The sequence below is a fragment of the Apteryx mantelli genome, chromosome Z (assembly GCF_036417845.1).
Source record: "Apteryx mantelli isolate bAptMan1 chromosome Z, bAptMan1.hap1, whole genome shotgun sequence".
Lineage (NCBI taxonomy): Eukaryota > Metazoa > Chordata > Aves > Apterygiformes > Apterygidae > Apteryx > Apteryx mantelli.
Genome location: NC_090020.1, coordinates 31,085,188 through 31,111,023, shown reverse-complemented (window position 1 = coordinate 31,111,023; position 25,836 = coordinate 31,085,188). Strand labels below are relative to the sequence as shown.

The window sequence follows — 25,836 nt, the reverse complement described above, 5'->3', positions numbered from 1 at the left end:
CTGCAGAGGAAGAATTTTTTTCTGTGTGTCACTGAGGCCTTCAGTTCACTCTGATGGAAGTAATCTCTTCCGGGAACTACCTGCACTGTAACAGTACCAAATTACTGATTACAGGAGAAAAGGCATGTGAAAATGAGGCCTTGAAGAGCAAGATTTCTGTAGAAGCTTGGAATACTGTAATGTTGTGAACAGAAATGTGCACACTGAGTACAAGTTGTTTTTCTCAATGATAGTCTTGAATTTGTGTAACACATAGTAATAATCCGGGGAAAGGAGGCAGACTTACCTCACCCTTCAAATAATACTGTCATTCTTGCTGTAATCTAGAACTCGCTGTGAACTTTCAGATAAGCTACTTGGTACAGGATTTTGTGGTACACGTACAACTAAATAATTTACTCACGCAAGATATTTCTTGCCTCAGCATTATTTGTAAAGCCTATTTGTATAGGCTACAGTATAGCTTGAGGTTGGAAACGACCTGCAGCATCGAGGCATATCCTGAAGACTTGCAGTAGCAGTTGGATCTTCTAAAAACCTGTGGCTAGTTGATTTGTCTGCCTAAAGCCAGGCTCATATGCTTTATATTCCCAGAGGAGTGAGCTGCTGAATGGGATAGCTGCAGTGAGCTAGCTGGTGGGAAAGGATGTCTCTGTGGATTGGCACTGAATTTGGGGTCTTCCTGGGAGATTGCTCTCTAGGGGAGAAAGCAAAAGAGAAAGCGAGATCCCTGCTGCTGCGCCTCTCCTCTTGCTCTTACAAGTAATGCTGCTATATGGTAGGAGACAGAGGGCAGCTACAGAGAGCAATTTCTTTTTTTCTCCTCAGTTCTTCTCTAAGGTGAACAGCTGTGAGAGGGAGGGAACCTGAGAAGTCTCCCAGACAGGTTTCTGGTGCCCCATTGCACTCTGCGCCTCAAGGAGGCTGTTTTGCCTCAAAATTTCAGCTAGGATTCTCCATGAATTAAAAAAAAGGAAGGGAACGCGCTAGTTTACATTAGTGTAATTAATTTCATGTAACCAATTAGTATTGTAACAGCTATTTGTTTGTAATAAGATATCTCCATCTTATCTCTTAGTGGGTATTGTCACTTCTGCTGTCACTATTTCATTTTTCATGAGAACAATCTTGTCCAGAATCTAGTTTTTCCTGTGGTTGCACTTTACCTCTTTTTCCGGCCAATTAAGTAGCAAGAGACAGGTCCAGAATAGTTGACCAAATGGTTTCACAGTGATAAGTTAAATCTGTTATGAAAAGATGCCATACCTTATCCTAATCATTTTTTAATAACATTTTAGATACCTCTTATATCTACAAATAAAAAGGGACATTTTCCATGGCCGTCTGCTGTGTTCTTTTTCTGATGCTGCCTACCTGGGTGCCTGCATTGTCCAAGGTAAGTACAAACAGCAGGATTTTGTGAAATACCTAGTAATTCTTAGAAGAGTTCATTATCAAGAGAAGTTCAAAACTGGGGTGGGAGTAAAGCTAGTAAAAACTTGTATTTTTTGTTGTTGTATTGTTTCCCCGTATTGACATGCATTGAAAAATTTTAAAGTAATTCAGCTGTTTAGACAACTTAAAACAAATTGGACCATTAAAAAAATTAAAAACAACCAATTGTCTTAGCATTTAAGTGAAAAAGTGTGACATCAATACTAGATTCAAATTATAAAGAAAGCAAAATTCTGTTCTTTTACTTTCCTGAATATAAACATAGCCAATTCCATTTGGAGTGGCATGCAGTGTCATTTGTTGTGGTATAGACCTGTGTGATGATGATGGAATCCCTGGCAAAAATAGTAGATGCAATTCAAGGAGAAAGAGATTTTCCCCACTATCGCCATCATTTCCTGAGGGCCAAATTCAGATATGTAACTTGGATTGCTCACAGAAAAATAGTTAGCTCAATGTCTAATTAGGGACTTCATATACATGAAACCACATTCTGCCTTAAGATGAATGAAGCTCTTAATGTATTATAAGGCAGTATATCCCAAACTAGATTGAGTCTAGAGCTTATTAAAAGAGGCTAATTTAGACACCAAATGCTGTATCTGGCTGCCTAAGTGGTATGCTTTTCAGAGGAGGAATCAAATACTGTGGACACCCTTAAATAATGATGCAAACTGTGTTTTTCTGCTAGAGCTGAATTAAACCAAACCATGCTGGTGGGGATAAGCTGGTGTAGAAAAGAGAAGAGCTTGGAATGCACTGTTTTATTTCTGTCTAGTACCAGGATGATAAGTAGTGAAAGGGGAGGGTTTCCTATACCTATGCTTTTTCAAAGCATGTTTCTCCCACAAAATAGTTTAGAATTGCAATTTACTTCCGCAGTTAATAAAACACAAAGTTCACTTGAAACTCATTGGTTGCAGGGGCAGCTATAAGGATTTGGAGTTTCAGTTGACTACCAGCTCATCAAAATAGCTTTTCCTCAGAAATGCTGCATTCTTACTGCTCTTGGAAGTCTTCTGAATTACACTATACTTGCTGTCTTTTTTTTTTCTTATTAGCTAACTTTACAATTTAATTTATTTTGATCTTTTAGCTGAGCTTGGTGATTATGATCCTGATGAACACCCAGAGAATTACATCAGCGACTTTAAGATTTTTCCCAAGCAGTCACAAAAACTTGAGAAGAAAATAGCAGAAATACATAAAAATGAATTCAGGTAATTTCTAATGCTGCTTGTTAAGAGAGAGCTACAAATTATTTTTATCTGTTTCTACATAGTGTATATTAATTGAAGAGGGATTGTTACTTAGTTTATAATAGGTACTCTACCTGCATGCTGTTTAACGCTCTATTTGAAAATGCAGTTTTAGCTTAATGGGTTTTCTATTCCTGTTAACCTTTATTAATCATAGTTGATTCCCACATGTATGCTGGTAAGTTAGACTGCATTTACTTGAAATATAGGTCTGATTAGTGGGAGTGGCTCAAATCATGAGTGCTGTTGTGGTTGATTAATGGAAGAACATTGTTCATTTAGGGATCAGCTTTATGTGGAAATATATATTTATATGTCTTTTGTTGTGAAATTTCTGTACTCACTGCAATGATATAATTCCCAACAGATACTGTCTTGGCTGAAACTGTAATGACCTTATTTTATCTATGGTGTGGTAAGACAGTCATGAATTGTGCAGAAATGTATTTAGGTAACTTTGGAAGACTGAGGTGAGATGGAGAACTCTATCAGCCCTTTTTCTGTCCTAAACTTTTAATATGTTGATTAACTGGAATGGGCAAAGATAGATAATCAGTCTTACGGTTTCAAAGTTGAATGTGTCCCAGAAGTATGCTGTTTCAGAGGAGGAGTAGCAGTGCTTTGTGCAATCATACCCCCTTCAGGATTGTCAGTGAATAACATGGACAGTAGTAGTGAAGATAATTTGATACTCCAGCTGTTCTGCTCGGTCAAGTATAGTCCTTGGAGAAGCTGGAGGGAATAGGATGTGGAGAAAATCAAATAAAAGCAAACAACTAATTGCATAAGGTAGAAGGAAAATCTGTTATTCAAAGATTTACAAGGTTCCTTGCACTTGCTGAAAACACTTATGTTTGTTTTTTCTCACTGCTAAATACATAAATGCTTTACTTAAGTAAATTAATTGTATTCATGAGAACATATGATTTTACGTGAGTCACCAGCCCCCTGAAAAAAACTGAAATGGGCAATTCCTTTCAGAGGAGTTAAGTGATTAAAGCATAATACAGAGGTTGATGGAAAAGTCTATCAAATTTTTTATTAAACCAGGAAAGTAATTTTCATGACAGTATGAAAAAGGAGCTCTTCACCGCCATAGGTGTAATTATTTCTCTAAAATAAATAAATAAGTAAAGACTTTTGGGTCCTATAGGAAAGTAAACATGACTTCCCTTTTCCCTCCTAAAACCTATGTATTTTGTTTATATTTATTTCATCAAACATTGTTTTGAATAGTATAGCCATGTCTGATATTTTTAGAGCATTGTAGTCCAGGGTGAACTTTACACAGACACAGAGAAACAGTACTTTAAAAAAGAAAGCAGAAATTCTCTGTCTTTGAATAATATTCCGTACTACTACAGATTTCCAAAGGCTAAATTCAACCTTTGCAAACCAAGATTTTTCATCAATTGTGCCCAAGTGCAACTGAAAAGACTAGTCTTGTGTTTAGAATTAGGAGAGGGGAAGGAAAGAGTGGGATGAAAAGGGAAAGATGAAAGGGTAGACTCATTCCAATATTTGTGGGGGGTCTTGCTTCCAGTGTGCAGGGCTAGTCTTTTTGTCATCACAGACCACTGGGTAATATATTACAGTCTGCTCAACAGGAAAGGTTATACCAACTCAGCTATACCAAGGTGAGAACTAAGGCAGTGTGCTGCAGTAGCTCCCCAAGAAATTAAGAAAATGGTTGGAAAACTGTTATCTTATGTAGGAATATGAAAAAGATTCTCCATCTGAGCTTGGGGGAAGGTCCAGGGAATATTTATCACCCAGACTGGGACTGGAGTTTGCCATTCAGATACCTCTGTATTAAAGTCTCTGACTTCCCTTATGGCAAGGTCATGTCTGTGGGCGTGTGTATTGAAGTGCCTAGCCCTTGAGAATACAAGCAGATTTTGCTTTCCTGACAAACATCACCTTTGTGTAACTTACTGAAACTAGCTTGGACTATTGGAGTTACAGCCCTGAAAGCATTAGTATACTACAATGCACTATTATAATTAGAAGCCAAATTTAGAAGGAAGAAAAAAGCCATTTGTATCTTTGCGTTATTGTATTAACCAGAACTCCTGTATCTGCAGGTTTGAAGGAATCAATTCTTTGATCTTTCAAAGAATTCCAGGAGATGTGTGAGTCATAACATCAATTTCTGATAGAACTCTCCTCAATATATCCCATTTATCTGTATGTTGGTAAATTCTCCTTCTATTCTAGGTTTTACCAGTTGACATGCTACGATTGTTAGGTTTACTGGCTTTTAGCTCTTTATAGTCCCCTGGAACTGTTTGTTTTCTTTTTCATTTTCTTTCCCTTATGTCAGCATTCAATGTGCCTTATCTATTTCTCTGGTTACAAGACATTTTAAGAGCTGTCTGGATGGCTGCTATCTGGTCCTGGCAGTTTTCCATTGTCACTCTGTCTTCTCAAAATTGATCATCCTGTTACATCTTTTGTATTGAATACTCACTAGTCACATAAAGTTTTACTTTTTTTCCCCAGATATTTAATACTATGAATCTCTATTCTAGGAATGCAAAATGAATAAAATGTATCTGTCATATAACAAACTTCATATATAAAACTCCAGTGCTGTTGATGATCAGATTTCAGTACTCAACTGGGAAAAGTAAATGGCAGATAATTAAAAAACCCACTAAGCTTACACACTAAGCTTACAGGCTTTTATTTGGTATTGATTAGCACATCCTGTTTCATTAGGTTCAGCAGCTGGAATTTTCTGATAAGAATTAAAATTTTTGCTCCTCAGTGAGTATTTTTAAAAATTCTGAAAAAGGTTCCCAAGATATTTTTTCTAACAAGATAGTTTGATGATATGTTAGGTTTTATGAGGATAGAAGAGACTTGGAGACATTTTAAATCTACGGGCATACCTTGAAGATATTGCAGGTTTGGTTCCAGACCACCACAATAAAGCCAATATTGCAATAAAGCGAGTCACACAAATTTTTTGGTTTCCCAGTGCATATAAAAGTTATGTTTACACTATACTGTAGTCTATTAAATGTGCAATAGCATTATGTCTAAAAAAACAATGTACATACCTTAATTAAAAAATGCTTTATTGCTATAAAATGCTAACCATCATCTGAACCTTCAGCGAGTCGTAATCTTTTTGCTGATGGAGGGTCTTGCCTCAATGGTGATGACTGCTGACTGATCAGCAACCTAGCGATTGCTGAAGATTGGGGTGGCTATGAAAATTTCTTAAAATAAGACAGCAATGAAGTTTGCCGCATCGATTGACTCTTCCTTTCACGAAGGATTTCTCTGTAGCATGCGATGCTGTTTGATAGCGTTTTACCCACAATAGAACTTCTTTCCAAATTGGAGTCAGTCCTCTCAAACCCTGCCACTGCCTTATCAACTAAGTTTGCGTAATATTCTAAATCCTTTGTTGTCATTTCAACAATGTTCACAGCACCTTCACCAGGAGTAGATTCCATCTCAAGAAGCCACTTTCTTTGCTCATCCATGAGAAGCAACTCCTCATCCGTTCAAGTTTTATCATGATATTGTAGCAATTCAGTCACCTCTTCAGGCTCCACTTCTAATTCTAGTTCTCTTGCTGTCAGTTCTAGTTCTCTTGCTGTCAGCCTGTCCTTTGAAGCTTTGAAGCCTTGAAGCCAGGCATTGACTTCTCCTCTCTAGCTATGAAAGTCCTAGATGGCATCTTCTGCCAATAAAAGGCTGATTCATCTACATTGAAAATCTGTTGTTTAGTGTAGCCACCTTCATCAGTTATCTTAGCTAGATCTTCTGGATAACTTGCTGCAGCTTCTACATCAGCACTTGCTGTTTCACCTTGCACTTTTATGTTATGGAGACAGCTTCTTTCCTTAAACTTCATGAACCAATCTCTGCTAGCTTCAGATTCTTCTTCTGCAGCTTCCTCACCTCTCTCAGCCTTCACAGAATTGAAGAGAGTTAGGACCTTGCTCTGGATTAGGCTTTGGCTTAAGGGAATGTTGTGGCTGGTTTGATCTCCAATCCAGACCACTGAAACTTTCTGCATATCAGCAGTAAGGCTGTTTCGCTTTCTTAGCATTCGTGTGTTCACTGGAGCAGCACTTTGACTTTCCTTCAAGAACTTTTCCTTTGCATTCACAGCTTGACTAACTGTTTGGTGCAAGAGGCTGAGCTTTCGGCCTGTCTCGGCTTTCGCCATGCCTTCCTCACTAAGCTCCATCATTTCTAGCTTTTGATTTAAGTGAGAGATGTGCGACTCTTCCTTTCACTGGAACACTTAGAGGCCATTGTAGGGTTATTAATTGCCCTAATTTCCATATTGTTGTGCTTCAGGGAATAGGGAGGCCTGAGGAGAGGGAGAGAGATGGGGAAACAGCCGGTCGGTGGAGCAGTCAGAACACACACATTTATTGGTTAAGTTCGTCATCTTATATGGGCGCGGTTCATGGCACCCCAAAACAATTCCAATAGTAACATCAAAGATCACTGATCACAGATCACCATAACAGATAGAATAATAATGAAAAAGTTTGAAATATTGCGAGAGTTACCCAAATGTGACAAAGAGACACAAAGTGAGCACATGCTGTTGGAAAAATGGTGCCGATAGACTTGCTCGACGCAGGGTTGCCACAGATCTTCAATTTGTAAAAAACACAATATCTGCAAAGCACAATAAAACAAAGCGCAGTAAAATGAGGTATGCCTGTATCTGTCATTCTGCTAACTTCAGAAGAGTTACTTTTGAGTTTCAGCACTGCAAATGAATCTGTGTTCTTTTTTTTTGCTTTCTTCCTATATTTGTGTAAACAAAGATCATATAGCATCTCACTTCTGCAGCAGGCTTTTGTATAGTCAAAGCCCTGTGGCTTGGAACAGGCCAGTTCTTCACTGAATCCTATCTTGTAGTCCTTAGGGCCTGTTAACTCAGCACATCTGTTCTGCTGTCCTAGAGAATGACAGAAGAATTTGTCTTTTGAAAGGCCCATAAAAACAGTGAGAGAAATGTCTGGGAAGTAGCGATAGTGTGCAGTGACAGCTGCCAATGACTTAGTGACTCATTTTGTCTCATTGAGAAGTCTTGTTCTTATTAGAGCAGATGTATGATGTGCCCCTGTTTCTTTCTTTTTTTTTTTTTGTGGTTGTGAAAACATCATCAGATTTTAGCAAAATGCAGCCTTTACTGTGACCTTCCTCTGCACCTGATTGCATAAATTAGAAGTGTGACAGACAGAAATGCATTACAGTTTTATTGAGGTGTGATTAATTGTCTTGTGAATTTTTAATGAATTATTCTTCCCTCATTGAAAAAAAGGGAGAGGTGCAGGAATGATTTAACTGAACCTTACCAGTGGCTAAACAAACACCTACCTTGATTTCATCACAATATGTATTCTTATTTTCCTGTCATTCCAGATAAACCCTCTCTGAAATGTGGCATACTGATGAGAGTAATAGAGATAACGGTCTTCGGACTAGACTGAAGTCAAAGTAAATCTTAGAATATGTGAAGATGCTTTAGGAACTGATAAGACTTGGAGGCTTGTTCTTAAAAGAATTCAAAGTTGCCATGTTACTATGTTTTTGGGTATGGCTATTACAGAGCGTGCATCAAGTAATTGTGACTGATTGCCTGTTACTGTTCTTAGTAGCTATGAAGTCATAGCTGCTTGCGTTTCTGTTTCACTGTCAGTCTAATAGACTGGAAAAGATTTTGGCCATGAAAAGCTGGGTATGCTATGAGTGTATTCCGGGATACCTTTTTCTTGAAGGGAAGTTAATGAGAATATCCCTCCCCAAGTTGTTCATTTGCGTGTCCCTTAGCCCTTTTAGTTGGGACTAGTACAAGTACTTGTAAGGCTGCATTGTAAATCACATCAGTGAAATGGTCTGAGTTAAAAATAGCTTAGTTTGCTTGACTTCCAAGCAAAAGGTACATGTTTGGTTCTCATGTATTTCGGCATTATTGAAGATATTTAATACACTACAAGGTGCTTCAGTATGGGAAGCCATAGCTCATTTTTACTTCTGGTGACTAAAAACTACCAGTTTAACAAAAATATGGTAAGAATACTGTATAGATCTGGAAAAATAAAAGAACTAGAACATCAAACGAGGTTAAGCAGAACCATGAAATCTAGATGGAGGAGAAGGAAGTTGAGTGAGAAAATTCTTCAAGCATAACAGCAGGGATTGCTAGGATTACTGCTTTTTTTATATATATATATATGATCAGTCAGATGATCTTAATAATATCTTTGGGATTTGAGGGTTTTTTTGTAATGCATCAGGAGGAATTTGTTTCTTTCAGATGTTCCCTAAATAGATGTATTTTTTCCATGACAGAATTAGCATTGTTTGTTTGAGCAACCTACATCAGTCGTTGGCCTGATTTTGATTCTAGCTCTTGCTGTTTGATTTTATGGGCTCTTCTTACAAATGGATAGAGTACATACATGGATGTGTCAGTACTAGTTCCAAATTGACTTCCGTGTTACTACAATTGTGGAATTTGCTTTAGATGTCAGAACAGTAAGATATCTCAGATGTTTTTAGTGCATTCATACTCCTTTCTCCCTTTTCCAAGACAAAAATCCCTTCTATATACAAATCTTCTTTTCATGGAAGATTTGTTTATCTGATAAAGTCCCTGACACATACTGGCAAATACTTCTTACAGAATAACAAAATAGTTGGGGTTGGAAGACACCTCTCTAGATTATCTGGTCCAACCCCACTGCTCAAGCAGGGTCACGCAGAGCAGGTTGCCTGGGACAGTGTTCAGTTGGGTTTTGAATATTTGCAAGAATGGAGACTCCACAACCTGTCTGGGCAACCTGTGCCAGTGTTCCACCACGCTCACAGAGAAGTAGTGTTTTCTTATGTTCAGCTGGAAATTCCTGTATTTCAATTTGTGCCCATTGCTTCTTGTCCTGTTACAGGGCAGCACTTAGAAGAGTTGGACTCCATTGTCTTTACACCCTCCCTTCAGATATTTATACAAACTGATAAGATCCCCCAAAGCCTCTCTTCTCCAGGCTGAATAGTCCCAGCTCTCTCAGCCTCTCCTTGTATGTCAGATGCTCCAGTCCCTTCATCATCTTTGTGGCCCTTTGCTGGACTTGCTCCAGTATGTCCATGTCTTTTTTGTACGTGGGAGCCCAGAACTGGACCCAGCACTCCAGGGATGTCTCCCCAGTGCTGAGCTGACGGGCAGGATCACGTCCCTTGACCTGCTGGCAATGCTCTGGCTAATGCAGCCCCAGATACCATTGGCCTTCTTTGCTGTGAGGACACATTGTTGGCTCATGTCCAGCTGGTCCCCTAGGATCCCCAAGTCCTCCTCTGCAAAGCTGCTCTGTAGCTGGCTGGCCCCCAGCCTGTCCTGGTACCTGGGGTTATTCCTCCCCAGGGGCATGACTTGGCATTTCCCTTTGTTGAAGCTCATGAGGTTCTCCTCTGCCCATCTCCAGCCTGTTGAGGTCCCCCTGAATGGCAGCTCAGCCATCTGGGGTATGAACCACTGCTCTGAGTTTGGTCTCGTCCATGAACTTGCTGAGGGTGCATTTGGTCCTATCATCCAGGTCATTTTATGAAGATGTCAAACAGTATTGAACCCGCCTTTGACCCATGGGGTGCAGTACCAGTGACTGGTCTCCAGCTGGACTCTGTGCTGCTGATCACAGCCCTCTGAGCCCAGCAGTTGAGCCATTTTTCAGTTGCCCTCACTGTCCACTTACCTAGCCCATACTCATCAACTTTCCTATGAGGATGGTATAGGATACAATGTCAAAAGCCTTACTGAAGTCAAGGTGGACAACATCCACTGCTCTCCCCTCATCTACGCAGCCAGTCATTCCATCATAGAAGGCTATCAGGTTGATTAAGCATGATTTCCCCTTCATAAATCCTTGCTGATTACTCCCAATCACCTTTTTGTCCTTTATGTGCTTGGAAGTGGTATCCAGGAGGATTTGCTCCATCACCTTCCCAGGGATGCAGGTGAGGCTGACCAGCCTGTAGTTCTCTAGATCCTTCTTGTTGCCCTTTTTGAAGATAGGAGTGATGTTTGCTTGCTTCCAGTCCTCAGAAACCTCCTCTTATTGCCATGATCTTTCAAAGATGGTAGAGCATGGTCTGACATCAGCCAGCTCCCTCAGCAGTTGTGGGTGCATCCTGTGAGGTTTCAAGGATTTGTTATGTCCAGTTTGTTTAAATGTTCCTTAATGTGATCCTCCTCCACTGAAGGTAAGTCTGCATTGCTCCACACTTTCTCTCTGATCTCAGGGGCCTGAGATTCCTGAAGGCAAGACCGAGGTGAAGAAGGTATTGAATACCTTGGCCTTTTCCTCATCTTTTGTCGCCAGGTTCCCTGCCCCATTTAACAGCGGGCCCACTTTTTCTTGAAAATTAGACTAACAAATTAAAACTCATATTTTATTCAACCTAAACAAGGAGTGTTGTTTAAACTTGGCTTGAAAGGCATTTAACATCTTTATCCTGTGCTGCATCATCTACACTTAGACTAGCCAGTGGTGATTTGAGCATTTTGACCTTTATTCCATTGCTTTAACACTTATTTTATTCCTTTCACAATGCTATCAATTATCTTAAGTGCTCAGATTCTGGTGTCAGCAGGAGTAGTACAGGATTTCCCAGTCTGTGCTAATCTGGCCCTGCACCTTTCATGCAGACATGGAGCTGCCAGTGGAGCCACTGGCAAGCATAACAACAAATGTTACTATCAGAATGTATATTCTAGGAGGCTGTCCTAAAAGACTTGGCAGGGACCACTGGAAAATGTTTGTGTTTGTGGGTGTTAATATGATTTGATCCAAGATTAAAGCACACTTCTTGCATGCAGTTGAATACATTCAAAACTTCTAAAATTAAATTTCCATTTAGCAAGTGTAGAATAAGGTGGATCTTACATGGCACTTAAGAGCTTCTTGCAAATAAAACTACGTATTATCTGCTTTTATGCATTTAATGCTGGCAATGCACTCATCTATGCTAATCACTTTGGTATCTAACAGCCATATACATGAAGGGCTTCCCAGTTGGAAGGGCTTATGGTATTCTTCAAAACTTGAAAGTCATGTTATAGGCAACACAAACTGGATTGGTGGGGGTCTAGAATCTGTTGAGATTAACATGGAGGAGGAGGATTTGGGAAATTAGCAGGGCCTGAAATACAGCAGGGAGAGTTGACTTCCACACCTGAGGAGCCACACACCAAAATCTTTGAAGCTCTCATCCATAAAAAGTATGTACTTTGGCGAGCTGAGAAGAGGGGGATATATGGGGGGATTGGCAGGCAGATAGTACTATCAGCTCCTTGGAGTCCCACGTGCATTACAGCCTGCGACTGTACTGAATGTCCTCTCAATTTCAGCCTTGACAGCCTGTGCTGTGTCATTTGTTTCCCAGTGTAGGCATTTGGATTTATTCACCAGGTGGTATGTTGGCACAGCCCTGCTGGTAGCCATATGTTTATAGCCCTGTTCTGGGAAATGCAGCTGAACTGTATGCAAGCTCTGTGCACTTCAGCAGCCACAAGCTGGTCACCTCTGATAGTTTGGCTTTTCTTCCTCTTAGTGGTTCCTGAGTTTGTAAGGTTTTTAGACATTTTTTAACCTCTCTCAGAGGCCTTTTGTTGAGAGCTGTGATGTCTGTGGATTTATTCTCTGATCTATTCCTGTTTATAGAAAGAAATTCCTAAGATTGTTTTTAAAATATTCAAAACAAAAGCAGTTGATTTTATTCCTCGATCCTGTTAGGTGGTTAAGACTGCATGATGTAAGCTTTGTTGCTAACAGTGTTGAGAAAAAAGTAACCGTAGGTAGTTTTGAAGCTATTAGCATTACACTGTATGTAAACACTTGTACTTCAGTATTATGTTGGTGGTATGAGTCACACTATAGCACCACAGCAGATCTTCCATCTACAGTGAATAAAAAGGCTCAAAATTGGTATTTGATATTAGAAAATTGCAACTGGAAGCAAACATATTTTTCCAAAGATATTTGAATGAAAAAGTGAAAGCCATCTTGTCAAATAATGTCTCTGAAAAGGTTAAGTTTTTAATAATTGCCAGTCACAATTGATGTACTTTCATACAACATTTTTGATGCTTTTTACTTAATCCTGATCAATAACTGCTAGAGAATCTCTGAGTGAGAAATATTGTAATAGTAATCCTTATTTTGAAAGAAGATAGACCCATAACTGCACCGGTCTCAAGTATTTCTATACTTAATGATGTTATTTCTCATAAAATTGATGTATTAACAAAAGTCTAGTTATTTGCTTGAGTTGGAAATAGTAACTGTTTGGTTGGATACTTTATTTATATTAGAAAACCGTTAAAACAAGTGGGCTTTTTTTAGGTGACTGTATGGTGGCTGAAAAATTTGTGGGATTTCTTTGTTGTTTGGGAAGGATATTGGAATCTCTTGGACTGAAGAGAGCTGTTGTCTGTAAAAGATGATGATGATGCTAAGGTTATTAAAGCTTTTGCCTGTTAAAGATTGAGGTTCTTTCTACATTTAACAGAACTGCATCCAGCCTTTTACTTTAGTAATACCAGAAAGTTATCAGAAATGACCACTAAAAACGAATTTACATTTCTCTTGTCATTGCGCTCAACATGTCCAGTAGTTCTGCTATATTTTAAAAAATACTGTATGTTGTCAAAATGGTAATAGAGGACCAGCAAACCCAAATGCCTTGTGTGAGGTCAAGAAAACTGCTTGGTCATGCGTTTGAATGACTCAGTAGTATATATGGTGTCTTTATGCATTCCCATTCCGGTTTGGATTAATAGGTTTCTGCTTCTGTTTTGTTTGATGTAGGTAGATGAGTCAATCTGTGTGAAGTTAGGTCAAAACGAATAGACCTCTTCAGCAAGAAACACCCACAGACACACCCCATTTTGAGAGATGCTCATAAGCCACAGCATGGCATGAACAGGTGCTGAAATATATCTTGAAGGCTCCCAAACTTCAGCCTATTCTTCTTAAGCCTGATACTAGTTTAGACTTCTCAGCAGACCTGTGTGTGTTTAAGGATATCTCTGGGCCTGCAATTTCAAAATTATACAACTCTTTCTAACTTAGCCGCATGATACTAAAATGGCACTGTACTTGCTGTAATAAATTAACACTTTGTTCTACTGTAGTTTCCTATTTTTCTGTTTCTTGATATTATCATCCTTCTTCCTCTCCTTAATTCCTCTTAGCAGTCATAATTTGACTGAGATGAATGAAACATTTATTAAAAATTTGAACTAAAAGAGCTCTTCTGATCACGTAGTCCTTTCCCTGAAGAGTAATGTGTGTTGCATTCCTCCAAGGTTTGTTCTTTGAACTTTTTTTTTTCGTACAGAAGTATTTTTAAAACCAATTAAAATAAACAAGCTGTACCTGTAGTTCTGAATGTGCTTCCTAAAAATGGCTGTTCTTTGGATTGCTGTTTACACAGCACAGAGAGCACTTCCAGAAGCTGTAGGGTGGGAACAACTTTTCCTGAGCAGGCATTTTTACAGACATTACAATTTGAATACTTGTCTAGAGGGAGGTATTTTATAGACAAAACAAATGTATTTTCCTTTCTCTCTTCCCAAAGCTCTATTTGATATAAAAAGAAAATAAAAGCAAATAGATAATACAGGTATTTTTTTTTTTCATAGGAATTCCTAGTAGTATGTTATATTCAGTAGCAGAGATAATTGACTTGAATTCAAAAATATAGCTGTTTTTATCATAAAATTCGTTAGATCATTCTTTAGCTTCTGTATTCCCAAGAAAGCTTTTCTGTTTGTTTTTTGTTTCTTTCTGGAAAGTGATCATAATCATTCTCAGCAAATATAGTTGTTTTCTTTTCCAAGCTAGTCATTAGCTAGCTGATGGTGAGGTTTGGATTCAGGTTCTGCTATTTAGCATAAACATTGTTGAATTCAGCTGCCTGTGCAAGTTTCCAGAAGGTAGGGATTTATTCATCAGCTGAATGGGCCTATTCGCCCCCCCCCCCGCCCCCCCCCCCCCCCCCCCCCACATACACACTTCTTTACTTGGAGGGGAGACTTTAGGGGTTAGGTATATCTGGACTATCAGGGATCAGTTTACTGTGCTATTAACAAACACAGAGCTTGAGAGATGTCTTGGTATCATGGGAATAGATTTTAAATGGGTAATAAAGAAATCAAAACGGCGCCTGCCCTGTAAATGTGCTCGTTTTCAAGAACAGCCATAAAGCTCTTCACATCACTACATCAGTTTATGAAGTAATGTTGCAATCTAAGTATCTCAGCATAGATTTTGGAGGTACTGTGTGGCTTCAGGGATAAGGCTAAGACAAGTAATTTGAAATGTTCTGGTAGAAGGAGTTACGTAAGTGGCACATGTTATTACAGTTAGTATGGTGTAAAATTAAACCTTTAAGCATTTAGTAGATTCAGTAAGAGAGGATGATTATTGGTTTAAAGGAATTACTGAAGTTTTTATCATCCTAGAATTCTGTCTGTGAGAAAATAGAATTTTGTAATACAAGTTCCAACTGATATTTGGATGTTATGAAATTTTCTACGTTTTCTATGTCCCAGCAACATTTCAGCAATTCAGCTGCTTACCAAGTGGTAATCTTTCTTTTCATATGCAGACCAGTTTAAAGCCTTTGCTCTCTCCTGATGCCTATGGCCAGAGCCATGCTAAAAGAAGCAGTGTCATTGCTTAGGAGGTGTGCTAAGTGCTTTGCTGTTCTGACAGACTCAGATACAGGACTAATAAAACACCATTGCAGTTACCAATATCTTCATTCAGGGCTTTTCTTTGAAACTATCTGTGAAAATATGAATTATTATTATTATTATTACTACTATTAATACCTTTGTGATTCACTACCAATTAGTCCTCTTTAGCACCTTTATTGATAACCAAAAATACGACCAGAAAGGCTATATCAGAAACAGCCTTAATGTCTGCCAAAATCTCCCAAGCTTAGAGGAAAAACTAAACAGTCACTCAAGACCTTGAGCACCATGATCATACAGCTTCTAGAGCCTCAACTGCTCATAAAAAGTCTTAAAGAAACAAAAACAAAACCCCAGCCATTTGATGTAAGTGGTTCTGTGATCTGTATATGTTGTAATTAAACCTGTTAATTCTTTATACAGATTTCTGGCTTTTTTAAGCTTTAAAGGAAACCCAGAGTATTCCTGTTCTGCTGAAGGATGCTGCGTATGTGATCTGGTATATAACAAAGAGAATCTTGCATAGATGGATATCCTGCAGATAGTCACTGTTGTCTTTTCTAAGGCTCCAGTGAAGGATGCCCACAGTTGCAGGGCAGGGCAAAGGGTATTTGTTGGAGATTGAGCCTATGTTATTTAAAGCTTTATGGCTTATGCTTTTTCCCAGTTTGAATGCATGTGTTTCATCATGTTTCTAAAGGTCAGATCATTATGAGCATACTTATTTATTCTTTGAATTAATTGCATTTAAACACTTCACAAGACCATATATATTGAGAAATGACTCTTGTACAGGGCATGCTAAGGAATTGTATTGATAATGTATTCTGCAGCAGGTAACTTTTGTGTGGCATACAGATGAGGCAAAGGATGGACAATAATTATGCTTTTTATTAGTAGGTCTGAATACTTCATAAACCAGTAATGCAAGGTAAATGAAATGACTTGACCAGGGTCATTCAGGAAGCTAGCTACAGCGAATTAAATTGAGAATGCATTTTGCTTTGCTGTTAATGCTGTATAAACTTCTCTATTCTTTTAAAGGAGTTAAGACTCAATAATCCTGTGATATCTCATCCTTGACTTTGACTAACTTCAGTAACAGATATATACCTCAAATGGGAGGAATGAAGGGGAAAAAAAATCTGGAGTGAATTGGTGTGAGGAGCCAGCAAAACAAGCAGATCATTTCTGTGGTACACCCTGGAAAGTATTCCCCACTGAGCTTCCTGGCCTTTGAAAAGCTTCAGAGTTGGAGGCCCTTTGGGGAATAAACAAGAGCTTGTACATCCCTTAGTGTGTACTCATCTTGAGCCTAAAGCAAAAAATGGAACATGTTGCAGATTTTTCAGAATTCTGTTAAAATATTTTTTCATTAAAATTTTATTAAGAATGTTTGATTGATTCCTAGGGTGAATGATTAATTCATAGCTAATAGCTATGGAGCTCTAATTTCACAAATAACTGTATTTTATTATTTGTGTGGTATACAGAAACTTTTCTACGTAATATGTTTTTGGTCCTATTGGGTAGGGCAGTAGGGCACACTTGGGCTGGGTACTAAAATGGTTGCAACAGCTGGAAAGGGAATACATCTTCAATTTAATGTTGAATACATGCTGATTAGGTTGGGCAATCATGTAAGGTCAGCTGGAGCTACTGCACGTGCTGACCTAACTTTCCTGAGTGAATTGAATTAACAAGTAGCAAAGATGCGTTGTCTAACAATGTTCTATTTTTCCACTGTAAGAAGCATTAGTGGAAACATTTGCGCAGGTGAGGAAATCCTGCATGTTTATGTGTAAGGCTGTTGCAAGTAGAAACTTTTAAAGACTTTTTAACAAAACCGATCAAAGGAGTATCTAATGTTAAATTGGTGATCGGAATAAAATGTTGGCTTTCCTTTGATAGGATTTGCTGTAAACACCTTTTTATTTAGTAAGGAAAATTTCATTACTAAGTTGCAGATGAAAAGCATGTCATCAAGGCTTGGATATTATTCCCTTGATACAAGGGATGAATCAGAATTTTTTCATTTGATATTGCACTTGATTCTAAAAAGATTCTTCTGCTTTGCATTTTTCTTTTACGGCTTTACACAGTAGCCATTTCAATATTCCTGTAATCCAGTAAGATCAAACTTATCCATGTATTCTGCTTTATTTTCAAGTATCACAGTTCATTCAGCCTGATATGCACAGACTGCATAGTGTTAGAGGTTCTGCGTGAGGAGAGGACATTGGTCATTTTTTAATGTGTTTCCCTACTTTAATAATAATTGCAATTTAATAGTGTCTTTCCCTTTTGGAAATGCCCCCAACCAAACAAAACAGTGAAATTACATTGTTCCAAACTATATGTCACTTTTAAGTCCTTTCAGAGTAGGAGACAGTTTACTTTCCTTTTTACCAGCAGAGAGAGTTAGGAAATAAATGCATTTTACAATGTTATTTTTCTTTAAGGGGACAATTGCCACTAAGCAATCAAATCTTACTTTTGTTTGGCTTTTCTTTATGCAACATAAGCAGTCTAAGTAATTTAGGTAAATTTGGTTAGTTACTTCTATCCTGTGCAGTTGGTAGGTACCTGAAACAAACTAGTAGCATTCCTAAGGCTCATTTACAGTCTGTCACAACTTTTGTGGTTTATTAGTGTTGAGGGGAGAGAAAAACAGGTTAGTACAACCATCAGAAAGTTTTGATTGGAGAAAAAGTAAACAATTTTGTTTTGTTTTGTGACTCTCATGCTATCTTCTTCTTCAATCTTTAGCTATGTAAATGCACGTTTACAATTTTTGATTTTCTGCTTGTTACCTTTTCTTCACTGGAAAATGGTGAGAAACAGAGACCGAAAAGGTAGGGAGAAAGAAGGGCATTTCTCTAATCTTTTTTTTTTTTTTTTTTTTTTAAGCTAAATAACAACAATGTGATCTGAAATAAAATGCAAATAGTATAGTAACAAGCAGGACCCAAGCCATGTGAAGAAAGCCAAAGCAGTATCATGGGACTGACTGGGAGGCAGTGGAGTACAAATAAGCATGAATTAAAACTTTGTGATGGAAAAGGTTATTGGTACTGATATTGCCATAGGGCATCAGTTTGGTAGGTTTCAAAATAGGATTTGACATCTGCAAGTGTGCTAGACATCATCTTCAGAGTTAAACTGAACTTTGGGGAGGATACTGAATCTCTTATGTCTGCGTTTGCTGGTTTCTAGCTGTTAAAGAACAACGGAGACTCTACTGCAGGGAAATTATTCTGTGTGGGTGTAGAGAGCTGTCTTTGAATTCCTGTTCCTGAGTGAAACTGGACCCCGAAACACAGGGGTTTGACTTAGTATGACCATTCCTGTGTTCCTTGAAGATTTGTCTATGCTTCAATTTCTGGGTGACTTCTATGAGAAGCCTTTATGAGACCTGGCTTTCTAAAGGTCCTAAGGACCACTCGTCTCAAAGCAGTATTTCTGTCCGAATCACATACCACAGTCATGCAAGCATCTAAATAACATAATACTCAGTTACAGCTACCCAGTACATTTAATTGATAGACTGGGATTCCAAATTTCTGTTAGGGCTTGTTATAAAAGCAGGAGTTAGAGGAGCTAAAATGAAGTAATAAAACTTTCCTCCAGAACTCAAGGCTTGAGTGCCATGTTTCAGGCTTCAGTGTATGTTCATGGTTGATTATAGACACCCTAAAAATAGGGGCATATAATGGAAATGCTGACAGATTCTAAACTATCCTGATGGTAACAGGCACTGCTATAATTAGGCATGCATCTCAGTAGACAGTGTAATATGATTGCCTTGTTTATATCCTAAGCTGGAAGGAATGTTTGTTAATCTAGACAATCCTTTTAAATGAGTTTGGGAGCAAGGGTTTGTGGAAAAAAGATGCAGAGGTTTATTTTGTATTCAGGCTGACTTGCATGTACATCAAGAAATAACAAATACTTGCAGGATATTGGATAACTCTGGTTAACTGCATAGTGTGATGATATCCTAGAAACAAGCAACAAAACACCAGAACTTACCTGAAAAGATCAGGCTTTGGACAATTCAGGAGCAGAAATTATGTGAAAAGTTTCCTGTCTTAATATTATAAATAGAACATGCTTGAAATTGTTCATATTTCAGTAGAACTTTTTTCCTCCTTTTTAGGGATGCAAACTCTCCAGTCAAAAAGCCCTTTTCTCCTGTTTTCCTCTTGTTGTGAAACTATTGTTTCTTGTGTAATTTTAGAGGTCAGAGCCCAGCTGTTGCTGAATTTAACTTGCTCCTGAAAGCACATTCTTTGGAAACGTACGGTGTTGATCCTCATCCTTGCAAGGTAACAGTTTTTTTCAATGACATTTAATAAAAAGCCATTAAATGAATTGATATTGCTCTGTTTGGGGGGGGGGGGGGAGGGGACATGGTTTGGTTTGGTTTGTTTTTTTTTATCCAGGCACAAATATGGAGTAGTATATAAAAGAACCTGCCCTGTAACTACAGATTTCATTTTAGCCTTGGAAAAACATTGACTGGTTGAAATTTGTGTGTCAGTCCCACCCCGCCCCCGTCCCCCCAGCAAAAAAAAAAAAGTAACTCTAGAGGAAGTAGAATATCATAGGAGAGTATAAGAGGGTATTAAGGCAAAAAAATTTCTTATAATTAATCATTTCTTTGCATTTACTGCAAAGGTTTCAATAAGTAGTCTAGGTGTGAAATACTTTGTGTTTGCCAAGATTTTCAGGATTCAGTGCATTACTGTTGTCCAAAAGCTGCAAAAAATTGTTAGGCCTTGCTAGGTTATTATTTTGAACACCAGCAAAATATGCAAATCTCAGCAAGAACAGCAAACTAAATGTACAAGGGGGAGAACTGGGTATGCACATTACTCATTTGGGTATTCCACCGCTTCACTGTTTTGTAGTTCTCTATAAGAAGGTGATTTTAGTTATCAGTTCTGATTATTACATACACCTGCATTTTTAATAGCTTTAGCTGCAGTTTGTTTTTAATGTTGCCTACTTCACATTTTAACTGCTATTTTTGGTTGTACTCTAGCTTATATACCATCTACTTTGGTGGAACAGCAGAAATTTGTAATGCTGTCTGCTTAGCTGCTCTGGTGAGCACCTTTAAACAGCTCTAATCTAAAGCGCTGATTTCACATACACATTGCTAGAAATGGTGCTCCTAGTATGAGATATGGAGCCTGGTTCAGAGGTCACTGAAGTCAGTGACTTTGTAAACTTTACTTCCAAAGCATACTGCAGATTTTCAGAGCAGATCTTGGAGATATATGTTGGCACTTGACAAAATCCAAATCGGTTCAGCATCATCTCCTCTTTGCCCATGCAGGGAGGCTCATAGTGTGGGGGCATGCAGGGGTTCATGGCCCATGTTGAGAACTTGAGGAAAATAGTCCAGATTTTTGGAAGTGGGCTGCAAAGCAAGATGTTTTCCTGGCTCCGTAAATGTTCCTGTGCAACTCTGCTACCCAAGCAGCAGCATTGTTTTTGTATACCCATATTTTCTTGATAGATCACATGGAACAATAAAGCAGGTTAACTTTAGCATGGTAAGGGTCTGGAGCTTGGGATAGACAGGAAAGCCAGCTAATATAAAACTCACCTGAATCTTTACTCAAAAAACTTAAGCCAAAACTTTTATTGTGGAATTGAAAGTAAAAAATGGTCTTTCCTAATTTAAAGGCAAATAACATCAGATGTTCTTACTTCCACCCAGAATTAAGTACTTGCTTACTGTAGTAAATGTTATCTGTTAGCCACACTTCCAACATAATTGTTGGAAATGTCACAAAGTAACAAAGTGTTGTGAAATCTTAAACACCAGTGAAGTAGACGTGAATCCCTGGATTATATTTAGCCAGAACTTTTAAGTATGGGATATTAGAGAAGTATGTTTTGACCAAAATAGTAGATATCCCTAGGGAGTCCCTATGTGACATCAGCTACAAGTAAGTAAAAACAAAGCACAAGATGTTGTTACTCAGTTAAGTGGCTAGAAATGAATGAGGTCTGTGCTGCCAAGAGTAATCTTTGCTCTTCAGAAATGTATAATTTGCAAGCAAAATTTATTTCTAAAATGGAAATAAAATGCAGGTAGTCTATAATGAAGTAAGAATTTATGCTATCAGTAAGAAGTACCTCAATAGACAAGGAGAAAATTACATTTTTCTTTTTTGTCTTTAAAGGACTCAACGGGGATGACTACATTTTTAGGATTTACAGCTGCAGGATTTGTAGTTTTCCAGGGAAACAAAAGAATTCATTTGTTAAAATGGTAAGCATATGAAGTAAGAGTAAAATAATACATGTCAGAGTCTTTTTCCTTTCTTCCTAGTATCTTTGCCTGTATTTATTTTCTTTAAGGTGAAGTAAGTGAATATTCCTTTTTCTATCCCATCATATTTCAGTTTTAAAGCGTCTTAAATGAGAAGCTTAATAGTAATGATTTAGTCTTACTCTTCTTCCAGAGAAAATTGTTCCAGAGGTTGAGTTAGTCCACACAATGCACAACCCTAAAATTAAATAAGAGTTCTACTCTGGCTGAGCATCCCTCTCTACTACACTGTAGATCATCAGAGAGGCTTATTGGCAGAGACGTCTGGAAAAATTTATGAGTATCCACCTGCAACTTTATTTGGCTCTTGTAAAAAATTACCATTTTCCTCATTTAATTAATGTTCTCCAATTGGAAGAGAAAACAAGATCTTATTTGATAAGCAGAGGAGAAGAGAATGGCTTTGAGTTTTTTTTCTTTTAGCCTCTTTTTTTTTAAGAAGAGAACACTTAGGCAGTCATCCTTTGTTTTTCTGGCAATTCTTTTTTCCTCCTGTAAAATACTTGACTTGGTTGGCCAGCATCAGCCATGCTAAAGGGAGATATAAAATTGAGTTCCTGGAGGTGTTGTGAAAGTAGTGGCTGTGCCCTGAGCTGCAGGGTATGGTGTGAGCATGGGCATGCTCAGACATCAGGGCATCTCCTTTTAGCCCTGCTGCTAAAGAGGTGCTAAAGAGTCGTTGGTTGCTTGGACATTGCTGCTTCCCCTCAGTGCTCCCAGCCTGTTATATGGGAGGGGGGGGGGCAGGAGGTAAAGAAATGGTGAGATAATTTTTTGTGTAGAGCTGGGCTTTTCCCAGCCTATACATAGAAACCTCCCTGAGAGCTGACTATTCTGAAATCTCAGTGTAGTCCTCCCTATACTATTCATCTCCCTGTGGAGAGCACTGGGGATGTGTCTGTCAAATACTGTGCATTAGTTATCCTGAAACTTGTAGTTTCCCTAGGGTTAAGGTCAGGTAGTCTTGGTAACAGTACTTTAGGTGGTTTATGCTTTTGGCATAACGACAGCGTAACCATGTCATTCTGTGCTGGAGGGAGGAGTGAATATGACTTGCCAAGCATGCATTGCCATACTTTGGGAGTCGAGGTTTAACGTGTTTTGTTTTTCGTGTTTTCGCTCAAGGATTCCTTGTCCTTTTGGAGATCTCTGCGTATTCATTTAGTCCATTGGCATGTAAGCAAGAAAATGAAATAGTGATGAAAAGTCATTAAGCTGTCTCAGTGTTACACTGGCTATTGGAAGGTCAATCTGATGAGATTTATCTGGATGCAATACGCTGTTCGTTTAATATCTGGGACCGTGTTTTCTGAAGAATTGAGTACTATAATAGCTCTCACTGATATTATCTGAAATTTGCAACAGTAAAAATCCAAAATCATCTTTGAGATTTTCTTGTCTTCGGGTTTTACCGATCCTGTCCCACAGAATCTCAACAGATTTTGAGAACAGATGGACTTCACTAAGCATTAAGAAACATATTAATTATGATGGAAACTCTGAAAGACATTTTCTTCAACTGTCACAACAAAAAAAAAATGAAGCAGAGCATACTATATGTTTTAGTTTAGGTTAAAAAAAAATTGATTCTGTTTGAGGTGATGCAGGATAAATTATCAGTGTAAGGTCAACACATTACATGAATTTGTTTTATTACTTCAGTTAGACCAAACAAAGTGGTTTTGGGTTCCTGGTTTGCTTCGAAGACTTCTTGTCCTATTGTTGTTTCAAAATGTATTCTTGTATTTTCTTGAATAATTTTGGATTCAGAAAATAAGTAATCTCTGCGGAAGATTCTAAAGCATGTTGAATCTCTGTAACCTGTCCCAAAAATCAGTCTGTTTTTGAATAAAACAATGTTAGAAATTCCTGAATAGAACATTCCTCCTTACCTTCAGAATCTTTTCCATTTTAACCATCTGCTATTTAAAATCTTAAGTTTATGAGAAATTAGAGTGTCTCCATTTCAACTGTGGTAATAACAAAATTTCTGCTACAGCTTAAACAGAGGCAACATATTGCCTTAATATTGTGTAGCACTATTTCATTCATAGATTGTGCTTTGAAACTTCGCTAAATTAAATTTTGACATAGATGTATAACCTAGTGACCCAAGACCCAGTAATTAGTGCTGTCAAACTTTTTTTTCTTTCCCATGATGTAGACTATCTGCAAGTACTCAGTTACCAAGATAATCTGTGATATAGAACCATAAACAAATAAGCATACGGATAAGAAGTTGCTGGCAGAAAGTGCCTGCATCTGGAAAGTCATATGCCTTTTTATGCAACATCTGCATGCTAAGAGTCTTCCCTCACTTTTAATTACCTAACAGATCCTAAGATTTTACTCCTTAAAAGGAATTCTAGACTGTATTACAGAATGCAAGCATAAGCTTCTGTCTCCTTTTTACTTTCTCCTCTTCTAGCATCCAGAGTTAATTCTTTGAAAGTGCATAAGGATGTAAAACAAACACTCTGGGCTTATGTTCTGTACTCTAAAGGAAATTAGAATAGTACATGCTTTTATGGTAAAGGTTATAAGACTTTTGGTGAGGCTCTTTGTTGTTTGATAGCCTACTTGGGTTTGGGAATCAGTGACATTTGCACACAAATCACTTTTTTTACCTGTAGATCTATCTATTGTTCCAATACTTAAATGATTTTTCTCTTTTCAGGTGTGATGTCTATAAATTGAAGTTTGAAGGGAAGACTTTTTATGTGTTTGGAGCTCAGAAAGAGGTCAGGTTTAATGTTTTTACAGAAATTGTGTATTTGATTTAGAGTCAATTAAAATATAATACTATCATCTTTAACTTCGATCTTAAACTTTGAAACAAACAATAATTATATTTCATATTATAGATAAAATGTGAATGTTACTGATTTCAAGAGAATGTCTAATTTGTAAAGAGATCAGATGTTTGTCCCTTAACCTTCACGCAGTCAAGTTTTAATGGTTGGATTTTTAAAGCATGAAAGCTGCACCTACTCTAAAGCATGAGCAACATCTCTATATGACTGAAAATTCAGGTGGGCCTTGACTCCTGGATCAGAATGAGATCTTTTGATTTAGCTAATTAGGATCACCTTCTCAAATCTTGCTTAGCTAACTGGACTGGAGTCTGATCTAGGTAGTTAGGAGTCCTGCCACTGGCTTGTTAGCATTGAAATCCAGAGATTTTGCATGCTGTAATGACTTCTTTCACCCCTGGAAGGGTGATACAGCTTAGGACACAATCTGGGTGGTGAACAGAAAACAGAAGAAGGAAATAAGGCCCGAGATGCCAGGGGCTGGTCATGTGGTACCAGGGAGGATTTGACAGCAGGAGATAGTGAATAGGGAGAAAGTGGATGGTAAGTAGCAGAGCAAGTGTGCAACAGGGAATAGTGAACATAGAGGCTTTGATCCTGTCCTTTTGGCCTACAGGTGGTCAGTAGATTTATCCTAGAAGCCACTTTATATGCTGTTTTCTAGCCCCTCAAAATATCCCTTTTTATTTCTGAAGCAGTTGCACAGGCAGTTGGAATATCAATTACGTATGGGTTGTACTTCTGTAGGTGAACCATGGATTGAGGCTATACAGAAAACTTGATCTTTAGGGTATCCAGGTTATGGTGCTGCTGTCAGTTCCTGCTACTTCAGTCCTTCAGAATTCAACATTTTCATTGCTTTTATTTCCCTTCTTTTCCTTGCACTTAGAAAAAGGCTGTGCTGTCCTTCCATACCTCTACACCAGCAGCCTGCAAGCATCTTTGGAAGTGTGGAGTTGAGAACCAGGCTTTTTATAAGTAAGTAAACTTATCTCCGTTATCTGTACAAAGTAATGTGGATGTGAGTAGATGGCAGTTCAGTGTGTAATGTTCTCTGTTTCATTAGCAGGATTCAAAATGTGAACAGAATATACCCATGTTAGTGGGGAATATGACTTCATTTCAAGCCAGTACTACAAAATGTTTAAAATTAGAAAGATGCTGAAGGGTTTGGGGAGTGAAGAATTAAACTTTTTCCAGTACCCTGTTTCTTCAGCTCTG

General features: G+C 38.1%; 1 protein-coding gene across 1 annotated transcript in view; it reads left to right on the top strand.

Annotated features, from left to right (window-relative positions):
• Positions 1 to 25,836, top strand: part of FRMD3 (FERM domain containing 3) — a 154,245-nt gene that overhangs the window by 101,875 nt on the left and 26,534 nt on the right. Inside the window, exons 5-10 of the mRNA XM_067316178.1 lie at positions 1,299 to 1,396; positions 2,552 to 2,675; positions 19,694 to 19,781; positions 21,654 to 21,742; positions 24,480 to 24,543; positions 25,505 to 25,593. Of these exons, the coding sequence (XP_067172279.1) occupies positions 1,299 to 1,396; positions 2,552 to 2,675; positions 19,694 to 19,781; positions 21,654 to 21,742; positions 24,480 to 24,543; positions 25,505 to 25,593 (552 nt within the window). The remainder of the gene's footprint in view (positions 1 to 1,298; positions 1,397 to 2,551; positions 2,676 to 19,693; positions 19,782 to 21,653; positions 21,743 to 24,479; positions 24,544 to 25,504; positions 25,594 to 25,836) is intronic.